Source organism: Canis aureus, chromosome 7 (assembly GCF_053574225.1).
Source record: "Canis aureus isolate CA01 chromosome 7, VMU_Caureus_v.1.0, whole genome shotgun sequence".
NCBI classification, from domain to species: domain Eukaryota; kingdom Metazoa; phylum Chordata; class Mammalia; order Carnivora; family Canidae; genus Canis; species Canis aureus.
In genome coordinates this window covers 27,389,018-27,412,906 of record NC_135617.1, presented here as the reverse complement: position 1 = coordinate 27,412,906, position 23,889 = coordinate 27,389,018, and the positions used below count along the sequence as shown (strand labels likewise).

The window sequence follows — 23,889 nt, the reverse complement described above, 5'->3', positions numbered from 1 at the left end:
GGGAAATAATGGTAATTTGTTTTTTGAGGAGCTCTCAGGCTCAGACCTTAATATATTTCAGCCCAGTACCCAAATAAGAAAACTACTGTGGGAGCAGGAACCAGGCTTTGCTCCAGCAAAGATTATTCACTTTCCTGGGTCTGCCTGCTTCAACACCATGTCTTCCAGGGAGTCTTCACAGGGCCTGCAGCAAGAGAGGATGATGAAGCACCTCACCAAAATGCAACTAACAGGAGGCATGTTTCCCTATGTCTTAGTCAATTCAGATGGTTGACTCATATCACACTAGGAATACCTTTTAATCAAGGTTTCAGGTTTGATATCACTATTCCTCTAAGGGGCATTTGCAAACGTGAGCGTTTTTTGGTTGTCATAGTGATGAGAGAATGCTTTTGACAATCAGTGGGCAGGAGCTAAGGATGTTAAATGTCCTATTAATGCTCAGGAGAGTCAGGCACAATTGAAGTCCATACCAAAATGCCAAGGGGAACCCTCCTGAGAAAACCGAATGATTCATTATTATTCCTGTTCAAATAGAGCATAAGCAAAATCTGCCCTGGGCAGCATAACAAATGAATTCTGATAAACCATCATTAGTTAATACTTGACCCCAGCCCCAAACACCATTGTCAGAAAGCAGTTGAACTGAATTTTTAGTTGAGTTGTATAGGTGGTGGCAACAGTGGCATTGATTCAAGATGACTCTCTACAACTTCATTTGAATAAGTACACATGATTTCAAAGTTTCTCCTAGCGACTCAAATGTCCCCTTTACATGGAGATGCCACCAAAATCTTAGTGTGCATTAGTTCCTATACTGGGTGCTGGGTTATATGTTAATAGTCCAGATAGATGAGATTGATGTTCTTACCAGGCTCCCATTCCAGAAAGGGAAGACAAACAATAAACTAGTAAATTATGAATAATATAACTTCAGGTGAAGAGAATGGCCACACATGTAATAAATCTTTCCGGCTATGATAGAATACTGTGGGGCAGGGAGCCTTACATGGAACAGTTAGAAACAGCCTCCCTTAGAAGGTGTCACTGAAACTGAACTCACCATGTGAAGATGGATGGTGGGTAGAGCATCCCAGGCAGAGATAATAGCAAGACAAAGGTCCTTTGGGTAAGATGAAGCAGGCATGCTTCAGGAAGAAAAAGAATCCAATGTGGTTGAGCAAGGGGGAAGAGAATACAACATCAAGTTCAAAGGGAAGTTGGGAACAGTCCAAAATGGTCATCATATACCATAGAGAGATGTCTGGATTGTATTCAAGGTGCAGTGAGAAGCCATGCGAGAAATGTTTGCAATGTGAGACAGTGGATTGGAAGGCATAAGTGTAGAAGCAGGGATACTAGTTAAAAAAAGCTGTCAAACAAAATTTGTGATTAAATGCCTCCTATAATCCATTTCATCTTTAAAATTCTATCTTTGATCCAATGATATCATAAAAGGTGATGAATACAAGACAGAGCCTAGAAAACAAGAGTCTTGGTATAACATGACCACCTAAGGCCATTTGCCAGCAGGATCTTTTTTCCACCAAAGATATCAATTCTCCAGAGAGACCACAAGGGGCCTGTACTTTTCTGTCCTCATCCTCTGCAATCTCGACAGAGCTCTATAAAAAGGAACCCACAGTGGTACTAGTATATACTTGTAATGGTTTAAACCCAGAAGGGCTCTACATTTTGTTTTAACCACAAATATTTCTAATTGCCTACATTGGACATAAAATGTAGAAGATACTGATTTTTTTCCATTGTGATTGTTAAGCAATTTGCTTTTTTCAAAGTTTTCCCTTAATGGTAACTTTGAACAAGACATACATTTAATAAATGCACTGTCCCCCTCCCCCAATAGCAGATGATCCACATTCACCAAGAAACAGCATCTGGCAACCATTATTGCACTGGGTTTGCAGCTGCTCATAGAGGAGTTAAAAGGACTATGAGAGAGGACATGGAAATCAATTTTTAACTCTTATTTTAATTATTGGTTGCTTTGGTTTATTACTCAGTTACTTTTCATAAACATCTTGCATTAGGTAGGCAGAAGATCTTTCCCTGATTAAAGGGCCCAACTTCTTAATTCATGTTTCCACCCAAATGACCGCCTTCCATGCCAAACAGAACTTGGCTTCCTCGGGGTACCTGCCTAAGCTTAGAACTTTCTTCCATGTGGATATTTGGTTATTCTGGAGGGAGACATTCAAACCCCTCCACCTGCATCCCATGAGCTCCCATCACATAGCAAAGCAGACTTCCCTGGGACAAACTGCCTCCTGCAGACACCAAAGTGATCATTGGTGCTTGCTACATAACTATGCTATTAGTAAGAAACTCTAAAGAAATTCTTCAATGCTGACATTTGCCTAAGAAAAGAGATAAGACTTAGACTAAATTTTGACTTCTGCACTCATTCAAAAATATGTATTGAGATTTTACATATACCCCTGCAATGAGAGAGAACTGAATCCTGAAACAAAATAAAAACAGGAAAGGAATTGGCTATACCACTGCCAGCAGCAGCTCTCTGTCCCCCATGTCCATCATGACACTGCTATATCCCGCTTTCCCAACTGCACTTGTAGCTAATGGTGACCTTATAACCCAGTGTGGCCAAAGGGACATAAAAGAAAAATGTGCCCTGATGTTTTTACTTTCCTAATAAAAAGTAACAGACACAGCTAGCATCTTCCTGGTCCTATCCTCCTGCTTCATGCTTGGAATTCCAAGATGGACGTAGCTTCAACTGCCCTGTGACCACGAGGGAAAGAACCACTTTCCTCAGAGGACAACAGAGAAGCCAGCCTAAAACCCTGATAATGTGAAGCAGCTCAACAAGGACCTACAATTACCTGCCTCTGCACTTGTTGTGTAGGAAAATACAGTCCTATCTGATGTGAGCCATTTTAGTTAGGTTATTGTATCTAACATACTTTTGTTCCACATCATCAGCCATGGATGCCAGGAAGATCCAGAGCTTCTTTCTTCTCTGGATCCAGCCTGACATTTCCGTAGAATGTTATAACTTATAGGCCAACATCTACTGTTTCTTGCCACTCAACCCTGATATTGCTTGTGACAAGTCTTGATTAGACATTGCGTTGGTCAGGGTCCAGTTAAGAAACAAGAACCCATGTAAGGGAGTTTGTTAAGAAGGATTTACATCAGGAAGTAGTTCCAAGGGCATGGGTATTGCTGAAAAACCTGACCCATATGGTGAGAAAATGTGGTCAGTAGCCAAGCTGGATGCCACACCAGGCCCAGGGCTGGAGAGACCCAGGAAAGGGAGCCAGGGCTGCTCAATAGAAAGTAGCACCATGGAGGAAGCTCTCAGTGGAAGCTGATACCATAAAGGGGATATCTATCTCTATTGTGAAGGATCTGGAACTGTGGACAGAACACAACCAGGGCCTCAGTTGTCATCTGAAAGAAAGAGAGAGAATAAAAACCCAGACTTCACCCTTCTTCCTACATTTCAGTCACCCTCCAAGGCTTCTACTGGCTGAACTGCCCTGAAGACAGCTAACAAGGGAGCCTAAGTAAGGTAGTCATGGGGAGCCAGCCCCTCAGAGGACAGAGCAGAGTGGGAAGGGCAGAGCATGAATTTGAAAACAAACAGGTGATGACCAGGACTGCCTTTTGCTGCTATGAATAGTGAAGTATGCATAATAATACCTCAAGGACTTCTTTACCCAAAGATCTTTTGTACTCCCCATTCTCCAGTGAACTTGCAATCATCATAAAATGCTCAGGACACAAGATGCCAGGGGTGGGTGTTTCCCTGACAGAAAAACATGCACTTTTCTTAATATTTCGAGTGTAACAGCACAAGGAAGTTGCGTTCTAAGCAACTGCAGGATTGAATTGCAGAACAAAGCAAAAAAGAGCAAATGATCTAGGAGTATAATTGCCATCCTAATAGCCGTTTTGATTATACTGAAATCATAAGGAAAGAATTCCCCCTCAGCCTGACTCCAAGATTATGCTCTTCTCTGAATACAAGAAAGACCTGATCCCCATGCTTTCTACCTCAGCGGAGAAGGAAGGGTGGCAAAGGAGGGGCAGGAATTTCAACATCACTATCCGCAGAACATTTAGCATTACAAATGATAGAGCTGAAAAAGGCTCACATGAAGTAAGATTATAGTGGTAAGTATCTTGAAATCCATAAAGCACTTACAGAAGTAGAACCAATAGATGGATAGATAGATGGATAGGTAGGTAGATAGATAGATGAGTACATACATACATAGATGCATAGATATGTAGATATAGGTGCACATATAAATGTATTCTATCCTCCCATTTAATTTTGTGATCTTGCATATAAGGCAAATTATAATATCTCGGTCTCTGAAAAATGGACATTCTACTTCAGTTTGAATACATGCCATTACATGATGCTCAGTGGTAGTCACATGGCTCTGATTGCTAGAAAGCCAAGAGTCTTCCTCACATTTTCCTCTACCCTGTGGTGCTACTCTTGTCCTCCTTCCTCCACTTGATCTTCATCAAAGTAGATAAAACCAGCTACTATGCTGCCTCAGCTCCAAGCTAAAGTAGCTCATTCTCCTCAAACAGAGCTGCTCTTCTAATAACCTCTCAGACTTTTTCCTTAACAATGCCCTTCTTAAAAGGCACCGAGGACTAGACTCAATTATGTAGTTGTTGGTAGTTAGTACAGAGTGAGACTCACTTCTCATTTGAATAGCTCTTCTTTTTTTTAAGATTCTATTTATTTATTCATGAGATAAACAGAGAGAGGGGGAGAGACATGGGCAGAGGGAGAAGCAGGCTCCCGGTGGAGAGCCCGATATGGGACCATCCTGGGACCTGGACATTGCACCCTGAGCTAAAGGCAGACACTCAACCACTGAGCCACCTGGGATCCCTGTATTGACTCTTTTATCATACCTGGTTATTTTCCACAGGAACTAAAGGAATGCTCACAAGCACTTAAGAGTGCTTGAATATAGATTGCATTCAGCAAGCACAGTCTGTTAATCATGTCATTTTTATATTATCTTATGTATTATCATGGCCTATTATTATTTTTATCACTCACTGCTCTCAAGAGAAGTGCAATCATGTGGTAGCTATGCTATCGGTTTTTGAATATAAATACATAATTGTTCATTATTAAATTTTAGCACACGGTTTTGGCTCCTTTTTCCAGCCTGCCATTTCGGTATTTACTCCCATTTTAGACTTGTGCAACATTCCAGCTCTGTGTTTGCCACAGATCTGATCTAAGGTCTTCAATGGTTTCATAGCCACAGCAGAGACAGAGCCTCTAGTACCACGGTCCACTTCTCTCTTGGCTGCCATTGATTCATTAGTCAACCCTCTTTGGGAGCAATTGTTAAAGCAATATCAATAGAACAAGATAAACAACCATTTATTCACATTTCTCCATATTGTACATGAAGAAATCTGCAGGGATTTGCTAGCTCGGGGATCAAGCCAGTTTTTGATAGCTGCAGGAATACTATCATAGTGAATTACACAATGGCTGAGTAGTTGAGATCCTATTTGGAAAACAGTTCTATCAAATGAAATTAAGAAAATGGTATTAACCTCACTATTAAAAAATTGAGTTTAATTTCGTGAAAGCTATTTTAATTAAATTCTGGATTCCAGTTATTTATTGTTGGCCATTCTGTTTACAAGTTTGCCCTTCTGTTTACAAGCTTAATTGGCTAAACTAGAATTTTTCCAGGAGTATATCAATATTTTTCCTTTCAATATGTGGACATTTTTTCCTATCTTAGGTATTCTGATACTTCTTCCATTTTGCATTTGCCAAAATTTGCAAAGGGGAAGCCAAGGAATTCAGTATCTCTGCAAAGTTAAGAACAGGGATTTCTATATATGGAACGCAAGGGTGGTTTAAGACAAACACTATTCCTAACAAGGTAATATATGATATATCACTGAGATAATCCTAACATGATGAAGCTACTTAACTTACCATGTACTGGAAAGTAATTTTTTTAATGATCATCCATGTCGATAGAAATTTCTAGGTTTTTTTCCCCAAACTGCTAACAAAATTATTTTCCTCAGCAAATGCTTGGTGGCTTTATAAGATACAAGTTTCTAGTTTGAAATTCCAGAATGGATTTCATTAGTTGGTTGCCATTTGGCCACACTCATAGCAAGATTTATAGGTGACAAAAAATGCAGTTGCAAGGAGTTGGTGCTGAATGTAGGTTTATTATTTATTTCCAAGCTCTTCAAGGCACAGATGTGTGGCAATTTGACTGGAGCACAAAGAGAGGAAATTATAATATCCCAATTCCCTGGCTATCTTATATCAAAATGAAGCAGCAAATTGTGAGGGTTCTTTATGCAATTATGGAAATTTATTTAATCATCCTGGACTTGTTTTTATTATAAAAATTGATTTGCACCATTTTAAGATAGTAACCTTTACCTGCCATTTCTCAGAGGAAAGCACAGGATCATGAGCCTCTTTGGGGGTCAGTCTGAGTTGTCATTGTTTTGATCTCTTAAATGAGGAAGACAACAGCAAAAGATATTTACATCCTCAGTCTCTTCAGGTGGGTTCACATTGACTCAGATTAGTAAAAAAAAAAGTTATAAAAATAATGTTTATGGATAATTTTATACTTCCATGATCCAAATTTAGCATGAGGAAAATTAACAACAGCTACCTTGTAACAAGTACTTCTGTGATGTCTCAGTTAATCCCCACAAAAACCTAATAAGGTAGATATTTATGACTACCTTGGCATATAGGCAAGGAGGCTGAAGCTTGGGGAAACTCAGTAACTCTTCATGGGCTGTGATATAACCACCCAACCTAATGTCAAAACCTAATTGTTTAACCTTTGTATTATGTAGCTTCCTAAAGACCTGATCAAGTCACCAGGCATGACAAGGAACTTGATAATATATCTAGTTAGTATAAAGAGAGGAGATAATGGGTGTGTGTGTGGGGGGGGGCTGGTCTAGGAGAAGCCATTATGTGACTTCATTAAGGCAGAGTGACAGAGGTCTTCTTGAGGCTTTACAAGTTCTGGTGGGACTGGAGACCACTCTCCACATTCCAACAGGAGAAATTATTATTGGAAAATCTTGCCCACCACTTGATGCTAAGATATAGGAGGTGTCATTGACAAAACTTGCCCTGAAATTGAGTTTGATGTTGAAAGTCTGTCATTAAAGACTCGGCTCACTGGTTGTTGCAGTCATTGGGTTTAGATTTACTCCACACTTAGGAGTTACATTTTTATTTCAAGGAAAGTCCTGTCTGCATTCTGAAGAGAACTCATTCTGAGTTCACAGACCACACCTGCAAATACAAAATCCAGTTACTATCGGTCCTGGTATATTTTTACTTTATTTCCTGCAAGAATCTATTAGCAACATACCTACCATGTGCCAAGTGCAGACATACATAGCTCCTCCAGCTGCAGCTGATTCCTCCTGTACCTCAGTTTACCTCACATTTGGCTCATGTTACCAACAGCAAAACCACTCCCAACTTTAATGTGGAATACTGTCAGACACAACCTCGTGATTTGCAGATGAGCTCATATGTTGCTCTCTAGCCCAAATCAGCACTTTCTCCATACCTCTCCTGTATGCCAGACTTTCATTTGGCTTTGGCTGTGAAGAATAATTAAGGTTTGGGAAAGGCAAGATGGTCTTGCCAACTCAGCCACTCTTGAGAGCAAGGATTCCCTAAGCTATTAGCACAGCCCAGAGGAGCAAGAGGTGTTGATCCAGCAACACGGAGGGAGGCCCTGGCCAGTGGCTTTCGTCTCTTTTTTCCAAAAGCTGCAGTTACAGATTCCATGCAATACCATGGCAATCCAGTGCATATGGGGCTATGTACATGCTTGTGGTTATGTATGCACACATTCAGCAACTTGAGCATGCACACACACACACACACACACACACACACACACGCCTACGAACTAAAACCCCACTTGTATTTGCTGTTCTATTTCATTTGTTAAAACATGTTGGCCAATGTATTAGTTGATGATGGCTGCTGTAACAAATTGCCAAAAACTTAGTGGCTTGATGCCACATAACTGTAGTATCTTATAGCTCTGAAAATCAGAATTCTAAAATCAGGTCTCAATGGGCTAAAGTCAAGGCATCAGCTGGGCTGGTTCTCTCTGGAGGCTCTGAAAGGAGAACCTATTTCCTTGCCCTTTCCAGCTTGCAGAGGTCACCTGAATTCCTTGACTCATAGCCCCTTCCTCACATATTTCCAACAACTTCTTAGTTATGCTGTCACATCTACTTCTTTGATCCTCTTAAAGGAATGCCTGTAGTTACACTGGACCCACCTAGATAATCCAGAATAATCATCCTATCTGAAGACCATTAATCACATCTATAAAGTCCTTTTTACCATGGGAGGTAACATAAACACAGGTTCTGGGGATTGGGATATGTACATCATTGGGGGAAGGGTGTTATTATTCAACCTACCACAGCCATGAACAATAAATTGATTTTTCATTAATGGGTCACACACAGCAGTGTGAAAATCAGTAGTCTAATGCATGTCAGCAGGCATCTGGGATGAAGGGGATCGGTGAGAATGTTACTTCCCTATAAAAGGACAAAGGGGAATGGGCATGTAATGAGCATCCCAGGCCTGGCTTTACATATTACACCCAGCCTATCCTTTCCTTCTCTAGTCATTGCTCACTGTGAATTAGACACTATTATTCCCATTTTAAATATTTGAAGACAGCCTCATAAAGGCTAGATAACTGCCCTAAGACCACACAGCTAGAATGGGGCAGAGCCCATATTCAAACCTGAGCTCTGCACCTACTATGCCCATGTCCTTTCCACCACATCTGGTCGTGGTTTCTCTCATGAGTGCCTTCTTTGCCTCCCAAAGCCTGGCCTCAAGTCTTCACTCCAACTCACCAGCTCACCATGTAAGGAAGTGGTCTTCCCTGTTGGGGCTCCTTTCCTGGGACTTCTGGATGTCTGAAGCTGCCACCCTTTTATTCCATAGACTTCTCTATTTTAACACTAGTTCTCTGTCTCCTTGACACCAGCACAAAGCATAGTACCTGCATGTTTTTATATAAGTTAGAGTCAACTAGCTTTTAACTCATTATCAATAACCCCCAAGACTGCAAAGCTGAAATTTAAGGCAGAAATGAGGTGAAGTTGAGCAGGAATTTAATACAGGAAGCTATGGAATTTTATCTCAGGGTTTATTTCTAGGCTTTCAAATGGACGTGGAGAAGAACATTCTGGCAATCCTTTTGAAAAACTTCTAAAGATTATTGACTGTTGAACAAAGTCGAGGCTAGGAGATAACCAATAAAATGGCATGTGGTACCTTAGACTACATTGTCAGGTCACCCCATGGGCTGTGTGGTTTGAGTGCTGAGGTGGAACTAAGGAACCCTGTGCTCTAGCCCCAGTTGACCATGTACCAGCTGTGTGACCTTGGACTTAGGGATTTAAACTCTGGCCTTCAGAGAGGAGATATGGTACAGAGGTTATAGCTGTGCTTTCTACAGTCAAACCCAATTTGAGTTCCCAAACTCAAAGGGGCCCTGTTGACATTTATTCATTAGCAAATCAATTGATTCCCATGGAAAAAAAAAATTGCCCTGCCTTTTTCATGTGGCTCCCTGATGTAAAGAGAAATCTAAAGCAGGATGTATGTCAAAGAAGTAGTCATGGTTTAAAGTGTGACAGAGTCCCCTCTGGAGACTGCTGTCATGGCACTGCACCTACCCCCACCACCCCACGAGATCATGATTCTTCAGAGTCTTTGATCAAATCAACACACCCCTACACAAGTCTATTTCTCACTCTTAAGAATTATGCTTCATGAGATGAAAACTGTTTGTTTCTAAAAATTTGAAATCAAACCAAAAAACTTTACATGTCAAAAAACAAAGATATGCTGTAGGAGAGCACAAAGAAACCCAAGAAGCCAGCAGCATGGCACAAATCATTTATGTGAATAAGGTCTGGCCAATAGTAGGTGCTAAACAGATTTTTGTTAAATGGGTGAGCTTACAATATGAGAGGCCCTGCTAGCCAAGAGATCAAAGGTTTCCAGCTAGCAAAAGTCATGGACACATCATGGAATAAAAGGAGAGTGGTTATGGGCCCTGATATGATTTCACTGGGAAGTACACTGCCTTTTGGGCAGTTTTTGAAAAGAAATTAAAAATAATGAAGAAACTAGAAACAGCTCTTCCAGCTTCAGTGAAGCCCAGTCATCTTCCCCCAAAAGGCAATGAAGAGAGTGGGAAGGAGAGAAAGATGGAATATACTCATCAAAGGATCACCCTGGAGTGTTTGGCTGCCTACAACATGGTGTAAAGGCTTCAGGTTCCTTAAATAAATGGAGTAGAAAAGCATTCAACCTCCTCTCCATACTGCTTTTCTAGCCTGTATTCCCAGGATAGTATATGAATAACTAGACAATGAAAAAGAAAGAAACTAGGTTAAGCTACTGGAGAACCCAGAAGGGTTAATCAAGAAGGAAAAAAGTCTTGCCCTAGTCTTATTTTAGAAGGAAAGAGAGTTGAGAGCTGAAAAGAGGGTGGGGGGGAGAAGGAAAGAGTGTTATTTCATCCTAGAAACAAAACTCATAGAAATGGGATAAAGAGGGGAAAACTGAGTGATAGCTTGGAAATTTGCTAATAATGAGAAGTCTATTTCCCTGGAGGCAACCCATCATCTCAGAGCAGACTGGACTATGCTTGGGATGCTGTTTCTTAGAGAAATGGTTCTTCCCTCAGCTCGTTTCAATGACAATGAGCATTTCTAGTTGAGTGCGAGAAGACATGAAGGGCATCTTTTATTTTCCTAAGAGGAAATTGAACCTATGCATTGTAAGACTTCAGCATGTGCCTGTGTATGAAAAAATATGAGCCAAATGCTTTTGAAGAGAAACAGAAGTATGCTGCCCTTGTGACAGAGAAGTGTCCAAGAACAAAGACAGAGGTACTCTGGCATGCCATTCCTACCCTACGGATTCTTTGTTGTGATACATTTTATGACCAACTTTAAAGACATTGACCTGTTGATCTCGTTCTGGTTTTCATTCGCTACATCCTTCTTAACAGAAGAAAAAGTCCCTTAGGATAAGCAGGATTTTCATTTCTGGAAAAAAAAAAAAAAAAGAAAGCACTACACAGAGCCACAGTTTCCTAACAGTCCTTCTCCTGCCATGTGTATAAAAAGGGGGAAATGGCATCATGCAACGAAGTTGAGAGTATGGCAAGAGTCCCACCCATGCTTTGTCCCGTGGGTGGAATTAGAAATCAAATCCATAAAGACACCTCAAGTAGCCTTCCCAGATGCCCTCCACTCTGCTAAAGGCTGAATTATGTTTAAGAAATCATTCTTCCAGTGAACAAAATTTCTAATTAACACTGAAAATGCGTGGTTGCTAAGTTTGTGGTGAAGACAGGCCATCTCCTCATTCTTCTTAGCTGGAGCTTGATGAAGCTATGAGAGGGGGATAGGATAATTGCTCACGGTGGGGCACGGTGTTTTCTCCTGCACAAACATATAATTAGGCTGTCTTAACCTCATGGTTTAGCAATAAACACCACTTCACAGACTAATTTACAGTCAAGAGTCACAAGAAGGCTATGGAATAAAGTCTCAATGCCACAGGCCCTGCAGTTCAGTGAACAGAGAGCAGCCTCACTATTTCAAGTCAGCAAAAATCCTTTTGCACTTACCACAAACTAAAATGAGATTGAAAATAAGGGCTATGCATTCAAAACATTGAACACACCAGCTAATAAAAAATACATTTGTGACTGGTCATAAAAATAGAGAATGTAATGGGCTCTACCCTAGAAATATCTTTTAGTTACAATATTTGGGAAGACAGAGGTCTCCATAATATTGACTTTGCTAACACGTCTACATTTTTCTGTCTACCATAATTACACGTCAGTTAGCGACACCTCACTTCTAAAGCTGCCAACAGGCCTTGATTCAAGCAGTGGGAGGTGTGCTGGCTGCAGCCCGGCACCAGATAATATTTGCCTGGCAAATGCCGTTGGCTTGGGTCAGTGGGAGGGGGTGGAGAGTGCTCTTATAAAGAGACAGCTCCTTCATGGCTGCATTATCCTTCCCATTGGCACCCCCAGGACTGGGGCGGGGGGGGGGGGGGTTCTGGAGAGATGTGGGAGTTCTTCAATTGCCTACTTTGCATTTTTTAAGCATGGTACACAACACAGATCCAGAGGTCACAGAAGCAGAGACACCCTTCTGTGGGAATTGTGTTTTCTTCTGCCCAAAGCTGATCATCTAGAGCCAGAGAGGCTGCAATTTGACACTGATTGGACATCAGGAAGAACTAGAGGAGGACTATGGGCCTGGGGTTGTTTTTAGACATGATGTATGTATTGGAGGGGGCGAGAAAGGAGCAGACACAGAGACAGAAAAGAGAGACCTGGAGAGCAGTCAACAAGACAAGAGATGAGACAAGCTGATAAATCATTTTATCTACAATCAAATCTGAATTATTTGTAGACTATTTTTCTCTGGTTCTCTACTCAAAGTATGATGAAATAAAATAGATAGTTCAGTCATTTTTTTTTTCAGTCTTCTTTCTTCATCTAGTCCTCTGTTTAGAGGAGATTTTTCAAGAACAAGTACCTTGCTTTTACTATCCTTAGTCCATAGGATCCAAAAGTGCCCAGTGTAGGTACACAGTCCTGCTCTGGTGAGTCAGTCAGTGGGAGAAAGCAAGCAAGCAAGCAAGCAAGCAAGACCTTGTTGAAAGACTGAGAAATAAATATGGTAATCTTATATTTTCAAGATGCATGGTAACTACAAAATCCCATTTTTATGCTTTTACTAATAAAGGAAATATGATGGATAAATTAATTCCAATAAGAATAATTCAGATAATATAATTCTTATTTTTCCTAGACAAGCATTGCATAAAGGACATTTAAAATGTTAGTGATTATGAGTAACATACAAGAAAAGCTATTTTTACTTCAAAAATGTACTTCACCTCTCAAGTAACATTTTTATGAAATAAACAAGACAACTTTAAGTGGCTAACGATAACTGCCTTGAGAACTACCGAGAGAAGCTGTGCAGGGTAAGGACATGAGTTTTCATGAGCATTTATTTAAATTTTTTGAAATTAGTAACTCAACATTTAAGGAAAAAAGTCAAATGGTACCAACTTTTAGTTTCCCCAAATTGATCCTTACTCAGATCTCTTTCAAAATCTCAGTACTAATTCTATAAATTCCTGATGATGTGCATGAGTACAAAAATTATAGTTGACACTTGAGGAAAGCAGAGCATAGTTGATACTGTATAATTTTTAAGTCATACTCATTATGTAGATAATTCTACTTAAGTGTGTTTAATTCCTTAATATGCTTAGGGGCCTTTTTAAAAATTAGGCTTCCTCATCTTTTAAACCAATTTTAAATGACTGAACAGTAGCAGGAACTGTGGTACTGAAATCGAAGATTTTAATAAAACTGATGGCTCAACAGTAACAAGATATTTTGTGTTCTCAATGTTGTTACAATTCCATTATTTTTTAGCTTCAAATCCTGCTTTGACTCTCGTGGTATTGCAGTTAATGGTATTTATCCGAAGATTAGTTATTGCTATTGAAAAACTTTCTAACCAGTTTCAATAAATGAGCTCCATTGTCAAAAAGATGTGTATTTTCATACATATATGGTCCAAAGACTTCAATTTTATACTCAGGATCTTCAGTAATTTTTTACAAAATTTTTCTTTTGTCTTTAAGAAGAAAATCGTTTATGTATTTTTCTTGAAGTTTCTAGAGGAACCAACTGGAATGAAACACATCAAAATACTTTAAAAAGCAAGCAAGAAAAATCATTTCCGTAAAATGATCATTTTAACAAAAGATCAAACCCCAAATAAGAGACACATGAGTGCCCCGGTGACATGACATACCCTATTCACTTGCGTGTGCATGTTCACACGTGCGCACATGAACATCTTAGCAACAGCTTTCTAACAAGTAAGAAGTCAGAAAGGCACTTTAAAAACTTGTCAAGAATCATTCACACACCCTCCTCGGGTGAAACATGGCAATGGTTTTAAAGTGAACATGAGCACTGCACACAACTATGGGGAAACGCTCGTAACAGTAACCCCCCGGTTCCCACAGATACCTTCAATTTAAGGCCCTGGCTCTGGAGCGGAGGTGAGAGCTAAAACCAATAATAATGCCAAGGGAGTGAACGGTCAGGTCGAAGTGCAAGGACAGTCCCTATTGTGCAAGAAAGGAGAATTTATCAAGGGAAGGAGCAACTGAGGAGCTTAATTATGAGTCTTTTAATGTCTTTTCATAATCAGTTAATAAATACCTTAACAATAAAATTGAATCTAAGCTTTTAATAGGCCATGTTGGCTTGAACCTAAACAAAGGAATTAGCAGCTCCAGGCATTGTGCAATAACTGCTCACCGTTTGGTGCCAGGAGAAACAAAGCATTTCAAGTGCATTTTTTTTTGTGCCTCACCATAATAAACGCTTGTAATATTCCCCCAATTTCTGGAGTGTAAGACGCAGATCTTATTTATCACAGTGTGAGACACACCTGGCACGCGGATCAGGAAACAACTGTTTTACTTCATTTCTGTCATCACCTTCCAACAGATTTCTTTCACATTCCAATTTGGATGGGAGGACTTGACTTTCTCTCCATAAGTTCTCCATTAACAGCTTCACAGCAGAAGGCGCCGTTGGTCCGTTTCCTCCCGCAGCCCTTAGTTGGCTGCACGGAGCGGCCTCTGCTCTGACTCGGGCGGAGGCGAGCACCGGGCCCTGGGAGCGCAGCCTCCAGCCTGAGCCCCGCGTCGCCCGGGCTGGGGCGCGGATTGTCAGAATTCCTCACCCGGGGGATGACGAACACACTGTCAAGTCAGCAGCACAAATTACCAGCTTCAACTCCCTTCAGTCACTTTTATTAATACGTGTTTGATTGGAGGGAGGCCTTCGGGAAGGTTGTGCCACCTCCACGCGGCGCTCGGCGGGTGCCCTCTCTCCTTGGCTGGTTGCAGGCCCGCAGGTCGGGCCTGGGCGCCTCGAGCTCCGTGAGCCCCGCGAACAACTCTGCACTAATAAACCTTGAAAAGCTTGAATTACACTAGAACCCACAAAAATTTTCAAATTAAAAAGGCATATTTAGAGGCCCCCGTGGATAGTGATTTTATTTAGTTTAATTCCCTCTTGTGGCCAATTAGATAGACACCCCTACACACAGGCACACACTCCGGGAGGGAAAATGAGGGGGGAAAAGAAGTTTAACTTTGGTTTTGAGGAAAAAGGTAGGGGGGTGGGGGGGGGGGCAGTCTATCATTCCTACATAGACAGAAATTATTTTCCCGGCCGTTGTTCTGTAAAGAACAGGACTGTTAGGAATCAATGGAAGTGTACGCAAGATGGATTTTTATTTGGATTGGTTTTTTAAAACCGTACGCCCCACGTCTTCCTTATTCAACCCTAGTGAATTGCCAAATTGAAGAATAAAACCTCCACCACCGCAACAGAGCGTATTTCTTTAGTTCTCTTCAATAATCTTTTGGTCAAAATGACTTCTTCTGAGAAGTCTTTGAGTGCCTGGCGGATAGTAGGTGTGTTTGTATTTGTTTTTTAATTAAGTGATCTGCACAACCTAAGTGTGTTTTTTAGGATCATCTATGCATGAAGCTCATTTACCCCAACACAACTCAGGTCAACAACACAAGAGATATATGTGCTCCGAAAATTGCGCGTGGTGTCTCTCGTTGCTCACCGCTGCTCTTTCCATCAGAGTTTCTCATCTGGTGGCGGGCTCCATGTGTACCATATGAAAAAGGAGTTAATAAAATGCACGTTGGAAATATAAAACAAGGTCAGGGGCGACAGTTTGGCTGAAGGCCTTTCTTTAAGTGTGGAAAACAAAAGAACAAGATTGTTTTAGCAGTTGCAGCTGTCGGGCGAGCTGCCTCGGTTGGGGAGTGGCAGCCGAAGTCCTTGCTACCTGTTTCATGTGTCCATCAGAATAACTGTTCTCTCCCTAACACAAAGACTCTGCACGGTAGGTGCCCCAAGTTTTGGAAAGTCTCAACAGGAAAAAGAGAAGAGAAAAATCCCCATTTTGCTCCCAAAGGGAGCTCTGAGGGGTGAAGGGATGAAACTGTGGGAGGTGTGGGGTCAGGCCCAGGGTTGGGAGCCTACATGTGACTTCAGATTCTAAAACCCCCAAAGCTCTGTGTCTTCCCCGGAGCCAGCAGTGATGAATGGTGTTACTGTGTGTACTGTGAAAGCCACCCGGATTGGATGCAAGTCAGCAGTAGGTTTTTAAAAAGAAGTACTTAATATTCTGTGGTTGGGCCCATCCAATGCCAACCAGGCTGGAGGAAAAAACAACATTGTCAGTCAGGCAGTTGCTTGTTCCACAAGACCTCAAACACAACACTTGACAGATTTGTTTTCTTAATGAATTGACTGGTTACTTTGGCATCACTTAAGAGCCACAAGGAAAACAGTGAAACTCAATCATAAGAACGTTATCATTTTAAAATGAAGATAAAAGGGAAAACACTTAATAATTATGTCACGGGACAAAGATATTAGCCAACAAAACGCATTAATATGTGAACATAAATCAGTTATCTGAGTAGCTGTGACCCAGTAAAAGAGAAGACTTTATAGTCTTGATAAAGAATGAGAAAACTAGGTCACCCAAACAGGACAAGCCAGGCTCCCAAAAAAGGGGCGGGTACTATGGTGGGGGCAGGGGAGCAGTGGGGACCCTGAAAACTTAGATGGGCAACAAAGAGACATCATGCTGCACCCCAGTGGTTAATTCTATCTTCGGTTCCCCTTCTGCAATTGTGAAAAGGGAACAATAATCTCAGATTCAGTTAACACTCGGTTTAGTGCCTGGCACAGAGTAAGTCAACTGAGGTTAGAATATGTGCTTTCTCTTCCCTTTCCTGCCTCCAGCCATTCCCTAGAGACACCTTAGCCAAAGTAAACCATCACTTAGCATAGTGCATTCCAGATCAAATTGTTATCTTAGGGAAATCTTCCCTGTTACTAGGATTTCCCTATGCTAGATGTAGTGAAAGAATCTAGGCCAATGGGCCCAGAAATTCCACACAATGGAAAGAGCCTTCCATCCTGCCTTCTATCTTCCTTCCATTTCAAACTTCATAGTTCAGACATGACTTGTTTTAGCAAAAAAAAAAAAATTCATACCAAAAGCTCCTCCTCTAGATACTCTCTACTATAAGTGTGTTCTCAGACAGCAGCAGGAATATCACCCAGGAGCTTGTTACAAACACAGACACCTATACCCACCTATTGAATCGGGTTCTGCAAGGATTCCCAGGTCATCACTATGCACATTACAGTTGGGGGATTTTTTTTTTTTTTTTTTAGATACTAATACTGGGACCAAATCCTAGGCCAATTATGTCAGAATCTCTGGAGTTGAAAGCCAGGCATCGAGACTTTTTAAACTTATCCAGATGATTCTAATGTGCAGCCAAGTTTCAGAGCCACTGGTCAAGTCCCATTAGCAAAAATAAACCTTAAAAAAGAGGAAAATATTTAAACAAGAAATATAGGGTTGACAGGACTACCCTTGAAATAGACCCATTGACAAAAGAGGTCTTCAAATTCATGCTTAAAGACATCTACATTTCTAAAATCCTAGTCATTAAAGAAGGAGAACTAGCAAACATCTTCATATTTCAACTTTGGCCCTTATACACCTCTTGGGTAACAAGGTGCCCGGGTGGGCAGAACATTTATTGACATAAGTCACCGTGTTTATTGATGCTGCTCGTTTTCCACTGATTTTAGAACTCTGTAGGGGAGGTGTTGTGACTTTGAAAAGGCCTTTTTTTTTTATAATCAAATAGTTTAACTTAAAGGTTTATGTAACATGCTGTACTATTAAACAGTAAATAAAAACCACTGATAAATCCCGGCTCCCCCACAGGTAGTTTGGCACATCCTTAATTATCTGGTTTATGAGCAAATTGCCAGCTCTGCTTTGGTTTTCAGCTTGTTAGATCCATGTGTGTACACACACTTCTTACCTGGCAACCTCTCAGCAGATTCAGCCTTTAAGTGATGTTGCCAAAACCTCTTGCATGGGGCCAGCGGGAGGGAGGAGTTGTCATAAGTCAAAGGGCTCAACTTTCAGGTTGGAGTTTTGCTTTTTTTGTTTTTGTTTGTAGTGAGGACTTAATTTGATGATTTTTTTTTTTTTTTAATTGTGAATACTCATAGCCTGTGGGCCTGGAAGAGGTTACCAATGACAGCTGACTGCATCAAAATAAATGTCCTTCTTATACTGATGGGTTTTGTTAAAGCTGAAATGCCTCTTTCCTGGCACCCCTATCTGTGCTCCATTCGACTTCCCCTGCTGGCTCACCATTGCCTTCCAGTGATTAAACAGACCTTCCAAAGAGGAATATTCTTCTCTATGCATGCATCATTTGAACTTAGGCTGAATAACATTCTTCAATGGCATTGGATGACTTTTGTTCAGATTTTTATTGTTTTACAAACGGTTGCACTCAGTGAGTCTCCCAAGTGTTTATAATCATCTCTAATCCGAAAACTCCATGAAATCAATGTTTTTCTTCTGAGCCTTGGAGGCCCATAGCATCCTGAGAGTTCCTCCTGACGGGCTCCCCCTGGTGGCTGCACCAGGCCTCTCCTCTACTAGCCCTATGGGAAGATCAGAAACAAGTAGTGTGAGGCAGATGAGAGGAGGAAAATCATTGGGCTGTCCAGCCTGGGAGTTGGTCCTTGTTATAAAATGTCAAGAATTAGCCTCCTCGATATGAGAGATCTCATCTTTTTGGAGTCAAGTTCCAGGTCTTAGCACCCTTTACTGCCCAGACACCAGAGCACACATGGTATGTGCATTTATGGATGCCCCCTTTCCCAGGCCACAGGCTCAGGCTGTTTCAACAAACCATACCCAGTATTACAAACCATTGCAAACCCCTGCACCCGGTATCGATTAGACAATGTCTGGAGTTGGCAAACATTATTAATATATAGAATGCTATAGAGATTGATTGCTCCACTTTCATTTTTCTTCTTCCTGCGGGCCCCCTATAGGAGAAAGCCCTGCAGCTGTTCTGAATCCCATTGCCAGAAGCATATTATAGCTTGTTTTGATGTTTCACCAGCAAATTCTGAGCCTTATACGGGCACAAGCCAATGAGAACATCCCAAGTTCCAACTAGAGGCCGAGACACAATCACCCTGTCAGGTGTTGTTAGTAAGTCGGGATCATAAAAGATAATAAAGTCTCTCCCATCTTTTATGACGGCACACCGAGATCAAACACTTTCCATAGCAGAGCACAAAGCCCCTAGGACCAGTTCTCCCTGACAGATGTTCATCTGCTATCTCGGTATTGACGTGTTACTTAACTTATTGATCCACAGAGGGAAGAAAATAGCAAGACCCCGGGAATCTGGGAAGATTCCGGGGGGAAGCTGCTTTTCAGGGCTGAGAGCTCTAGAAGAAAGTGGAGACTTGACGTCATGTTTTAGGAGCTGTTTGCATATTGCCTTTTAATTGTTTTTTTTTTCAAAGTTTAAACAAACAAACAAAACAGGTCAAAGACAAAGGAAGGAATTAGGCAAAAAAAAAAAAATATATATATATATATATATAACCCTTCATTGTTTTTCTTTTATTTGAATGGACAGTATACTTAGCAGTGACCAACATGGTTTTATCATCCCTTATTAAGTTGCTGATGCCTTACCTGGTGCCCTCCATCCCAGGTACACAAAAACCTGGCTCACCCTAGACTTCATGGGATTATAAAGAATGGGGTACACTAAAAGCTCATCGTGCAATGCTATGGCATTCAGTTTTTCTGCTCTAATCCATTGGGCACAAGACCTCCGGACTACTTACATTAAGGCAGACCTCTGACCACATGTCTCCAAGTGGACAGTCTTGGAAGGTAGCCCTGCCTGCCAAAGGGAGGAAACATGCCAATTGGTTTTCAAGGCACTCCTTGGGGTCTCAACCAGCCTCACCAGTGCCCTAACCCAAGCAGATTAACTATTCATTCTTCATTCTTACCTCTGACTTTGCTCATGAAGTCCTTGGCCATCTCTACAAATAAAAATGCTTGAAAGATCAGGAAAAATCAGTCTGTCTTTCCTCTGATTACTTCTAGCCTTCTAGCTGTAATTCCCTTGTATATATGGTTCTCTCTCTCTGGGCTTTAAGAAATTTAAGTAAAGAACCAGATATTATGCATCTTTTTGCTTTACTCATCCTTTTTCTTTATATAACAAGTGATTGATAACTACTGTTCAGTGAATGAATGAATGAATGAATGAATGAGTGAATGAAATATTCTGCTCATTTAGGAATCCCCTGCTCCAAAGCCCTCCTTGATTTTCTGTAGACTAAGAATAAAGTTCAAACCACTTGGAATTCCCTCCAAATTTGGCCCCAACATGTATTCGGAACTTATCCTAAATATCCCAGACAAAAATCCCGTGTCAAACCCATCCACTTACTGTCTCCCACCACATGCTACTACCAACCTAGACTGCCTGCCCTCTCAACTGCCCTTCCCCACACACATCCTTTGGATTACAGACTCAGGCACAGCCAACCCCTCTACTCCCCGTGCAGCTTTCAACAGCACTCTTGACCTTCAGAGATCTCTGAGGTCATATAACAGCTCATATCTGTCCCATACATACATCAACTAATCCTTGCAAAGCTTCAACACCATTATGAGCTAGTATTTGAAATTTGCATTTCTTAAATTTTGAAGGCATGAATGATATTCTCTTCATCTTTAAATTCACCACCGCCCCTAGCATTGTATCATGCCTTGTTCATAATCAAATATTATATCACTTTAAATACACTAAAGCAAAGTGTTAAGTTGTAGATTAAATCAAGCCAAAGGTTATTCCAAATCAAATGATTTCTCAGAAATGAATAATCAGTGCTTCTCTTTCTAATCTATATAGGGGAGTGTTTTTCAAAATTTAATCATGACTCACTATAAGAAATCACAACTTCTCAAATATTTACCCATACTTTGTGTGATGCAATCTAATATTTTCCATTTTATTTCATTTTTTCAAAGTACTGATCATAGCCCACTAATGACTTTGTGACCTACAAATGGGACACAATCAGCTAATGAGCCAGTGTTTCAAACATTAATCTATAGGCTCCTAGACATTTCTAGTTAATGGATAGTCTCTAAAATCTTGCAAGGATAGAGATATATAGCTTCTTTTTCCTGTTCAAAATGAATACTCAAAAAAAAAAAAAAACAAAACAAAATGAATACTCAAACTCCTAGACTATATGATAAAACAGTAGCAAGGCACTTCAGTAGATGTCATGGTGATGAGAAAAAAGGAAGTCCCAAGGTGAAGTGAAATAGCCATAGATGAATCAAATCTAAAGCTACACCATACAGCCAGAAAAAATATTGTTTGCCATTGTCTTTAACTGATTGCTTAGGCAGTGAGGACATAGTGCAGGTGTGGCTGAGGTCTAAGGGCAATCAATTTTCCTCTATTGTGTTTGTTTCACACCAAACCCCTTGCTTCTCTCAGTTTCTTGCAAATGTGCATCACTGGTCACTTGCAAAGAAATGTTTTAACTTACTGAAAAACTTATTATTGTTTTCTCTTAGCAGTGGTTCTCAGTCAGGTATCATTTTGCCCCAGAGAACATTTGGCAATATGTGGAGACATTTTTTAGTTGTCATAACAGGGAAGGAAGGTTAGAGTGCTACTGGAGTCTAGTGGGTAGAGGCCAAGGATGACGCTGAACATCCTACACTACACAGGACAGCTCCTCATTCCATGCACATGCGCAGGCACACACACACACACACACACACACACACACACACACACACTACAAAGAATCATCTAGCCCGAATGTCAATAATGCCATTGTTGAGAAACCCTGCTCTTAACATCTTTATGCATCTTGTTTCTTTATTAATTAGGTCTATATATATTAAAGTCCAACTATGCACACACAAAAATGGAAGAAAACCCACAACTATTACTCAGAGATCTTGCCCCACATCATCTCTGCCTGTGTAACTTCAAATTAGACTCTGCCAGGAAAGATGAGACCGGGCTCTGAAAGGTTCCCATAATCTCCAACCAACCATGCTTACAGGGGGCCAACAAACTCGTAGCTTCACCACTTGCATCATCCAAATATCAGGACTCCCCAGATGTCAACAGTTGGGCATAGCTGCTGCCACCAGAAACCAATCAAGGAAATGCAGATGCTCTTCTAACATCTGTAAGAAATGTAATATTTGGATCCCTAATTCAAAAAATATCAGTAAGCTGAAAACATGTCCCTTTAAAAATGTTCCTTGCTGCAAAGTCCTTGGGTCATGTGTTCTGTCATTTTCATTGTGTCCAGGTGTTACCAGCTGTTTAGGAGTTTTCCACCACCTCTCTCCACAGTCACCCAAAATAAGTCAATAATGCATTCCTATATATGTGTACTAGGAGTCTCGGCTGCACCCCAGCTGGGACCTCTTCAGATTCAGAGATGTCTGTAGGGTTGGAACCTCAAGTTCTCAAGGGTACTTTCTACATGAGAATTCCAGAATTTCTGTCATAGCTCACCAAATGATTTCCTTACGGCCAGTCTGTCTATTCTAACCCATATTCAATCACCAGATTGATTTTTCTACATACTACTTATTATGTAACTTCTTTACCCAAAATCCCCCATGCCTTCTGCTTTTCATAGGAGGACTCCAAACATGTCTTTCCCTAGCATTGTCTCCAAATTTACCTTGTGTGCTACACCCTCTCACTTATCCTTTTCCTCTTGTCTGACTGGGTTTGCCCAAGTTTATTTCTTATCTTGGCCTCCATGCATACTGATTTTTGCACACAGAAAGCCTCTAGTGTCAATCAGAGTCCCAGCAGGTGGCAGGATGATGGCACTCAGAAGCATTAGCAAATGAAAGGACTCTTTCCAGAGGTGTGGTCAGTGTTCAGGGAATTACTGCAAGGAAGATCTGTAAACCCCTCCACTTGCACAGCAAGAGGAGAGAATAGTACCTGGAAGAGGTGCTACCCAGACAAGATCTGTGGCTAACCGTGGAGAAGACCTTGCAGTTGCTGCCAAAGTCACAGCCAAGCAGGGAGGGGCCAAAGAACCGCTCCAGCCTCTCTACTTGCCTATTGTTGCCTAGCATTGGTTGAACCAAAAGGAAATCAGAGTGCAAGGGAGCAGGTAATATAGTCCAGGGAAGAAAGCCTTCCAAGACTCAGAGCAGGGCAGAGAATGTGTGTGTGTGTTTGTGAATAACATAAACATAAAACTTTCTTCTCTTAACCAAGTTGTCATCTTCACATTTGAGCTCTCTTCTGCCTCCGAGCTCCTTGAAAATGTACTGATATGGCTCTCATTTGATCATCAGTTGTTCTCTTAATGCTTTATTGTTACTTAACATACTGTTCTACATCTTTTCTCCCTGGTTGCAACTGTGAACAAATTGAGACGGAAAAGACTATTTCCTATGGTTTTGCTTCCCCCTATGGCTAAACCAGTGCTGTGAATGTTGAGACGTTCAACAGTATATACTGAATGAATAGGGGGAATAAGGAAGAGTCGGAAGGGAAGTTTAATGGATGCTGGAAAATAATTACTCATTGTCCAAAATTATATGTGGAAGACAAAATATAGTTATATTTACAACTTAAATTCTGTCAGAGAAGTGGCCAACTACTCTGAGGCATACCTTTCCCACTTTTCTTTTGCCTTCAAAGCTAATCCACTTCAAAAATAAAGCTAACAATTCTCAGAAATAGAGCAAGCATGT

General features: G+C 40.9%; 1 protein-coding gene across 30 annotated transcripts in view; it reads right to left on the bottom strand.

The window, feature by feature from the left end:
* LOC144317176 (uncharacterized) overlaps positions 1-23,889 on the bottom strand; it is a 324,931-nt gene that overhangs the window by 71,971 nt on the left and 229,071 nt on the right. For 19 of the 30 annotated variants that reach the window (XR_013383076.1, XR_013383074.1, XR_013383085.1 and 16 more), the window contains 2 exons: positions 19,956-20,014; positions 18,548-18,743 (listed from right to left, as the gene is read on the bottom strand). The exons of 3 other annotated variants lie outside the window; for them this stretch is intronic. Coding sequence is in view for 1 of the 27 variants with exons in the window: in XM_077903176.1 (XP_077759302.1) it covers positions 19,956-20,014 (59 nt within the window). In the remaining 26 variants the exon portion in view is untranslated. Of the gene's footprint in view, positions 1-12,553; positions 12,792-12,909; positions 13,836-14,183; positions 14,282-18,547; positions 18,744-19,955; positions 20,015-20,126; positions 20,270-23,889 lie in introns of those variants that run through there. 8 more of the 30 variants (XR_013383092.1, XM_077903176.1, XR_013383090.1 and 5 more) reach the window with 7 other exon arrangements.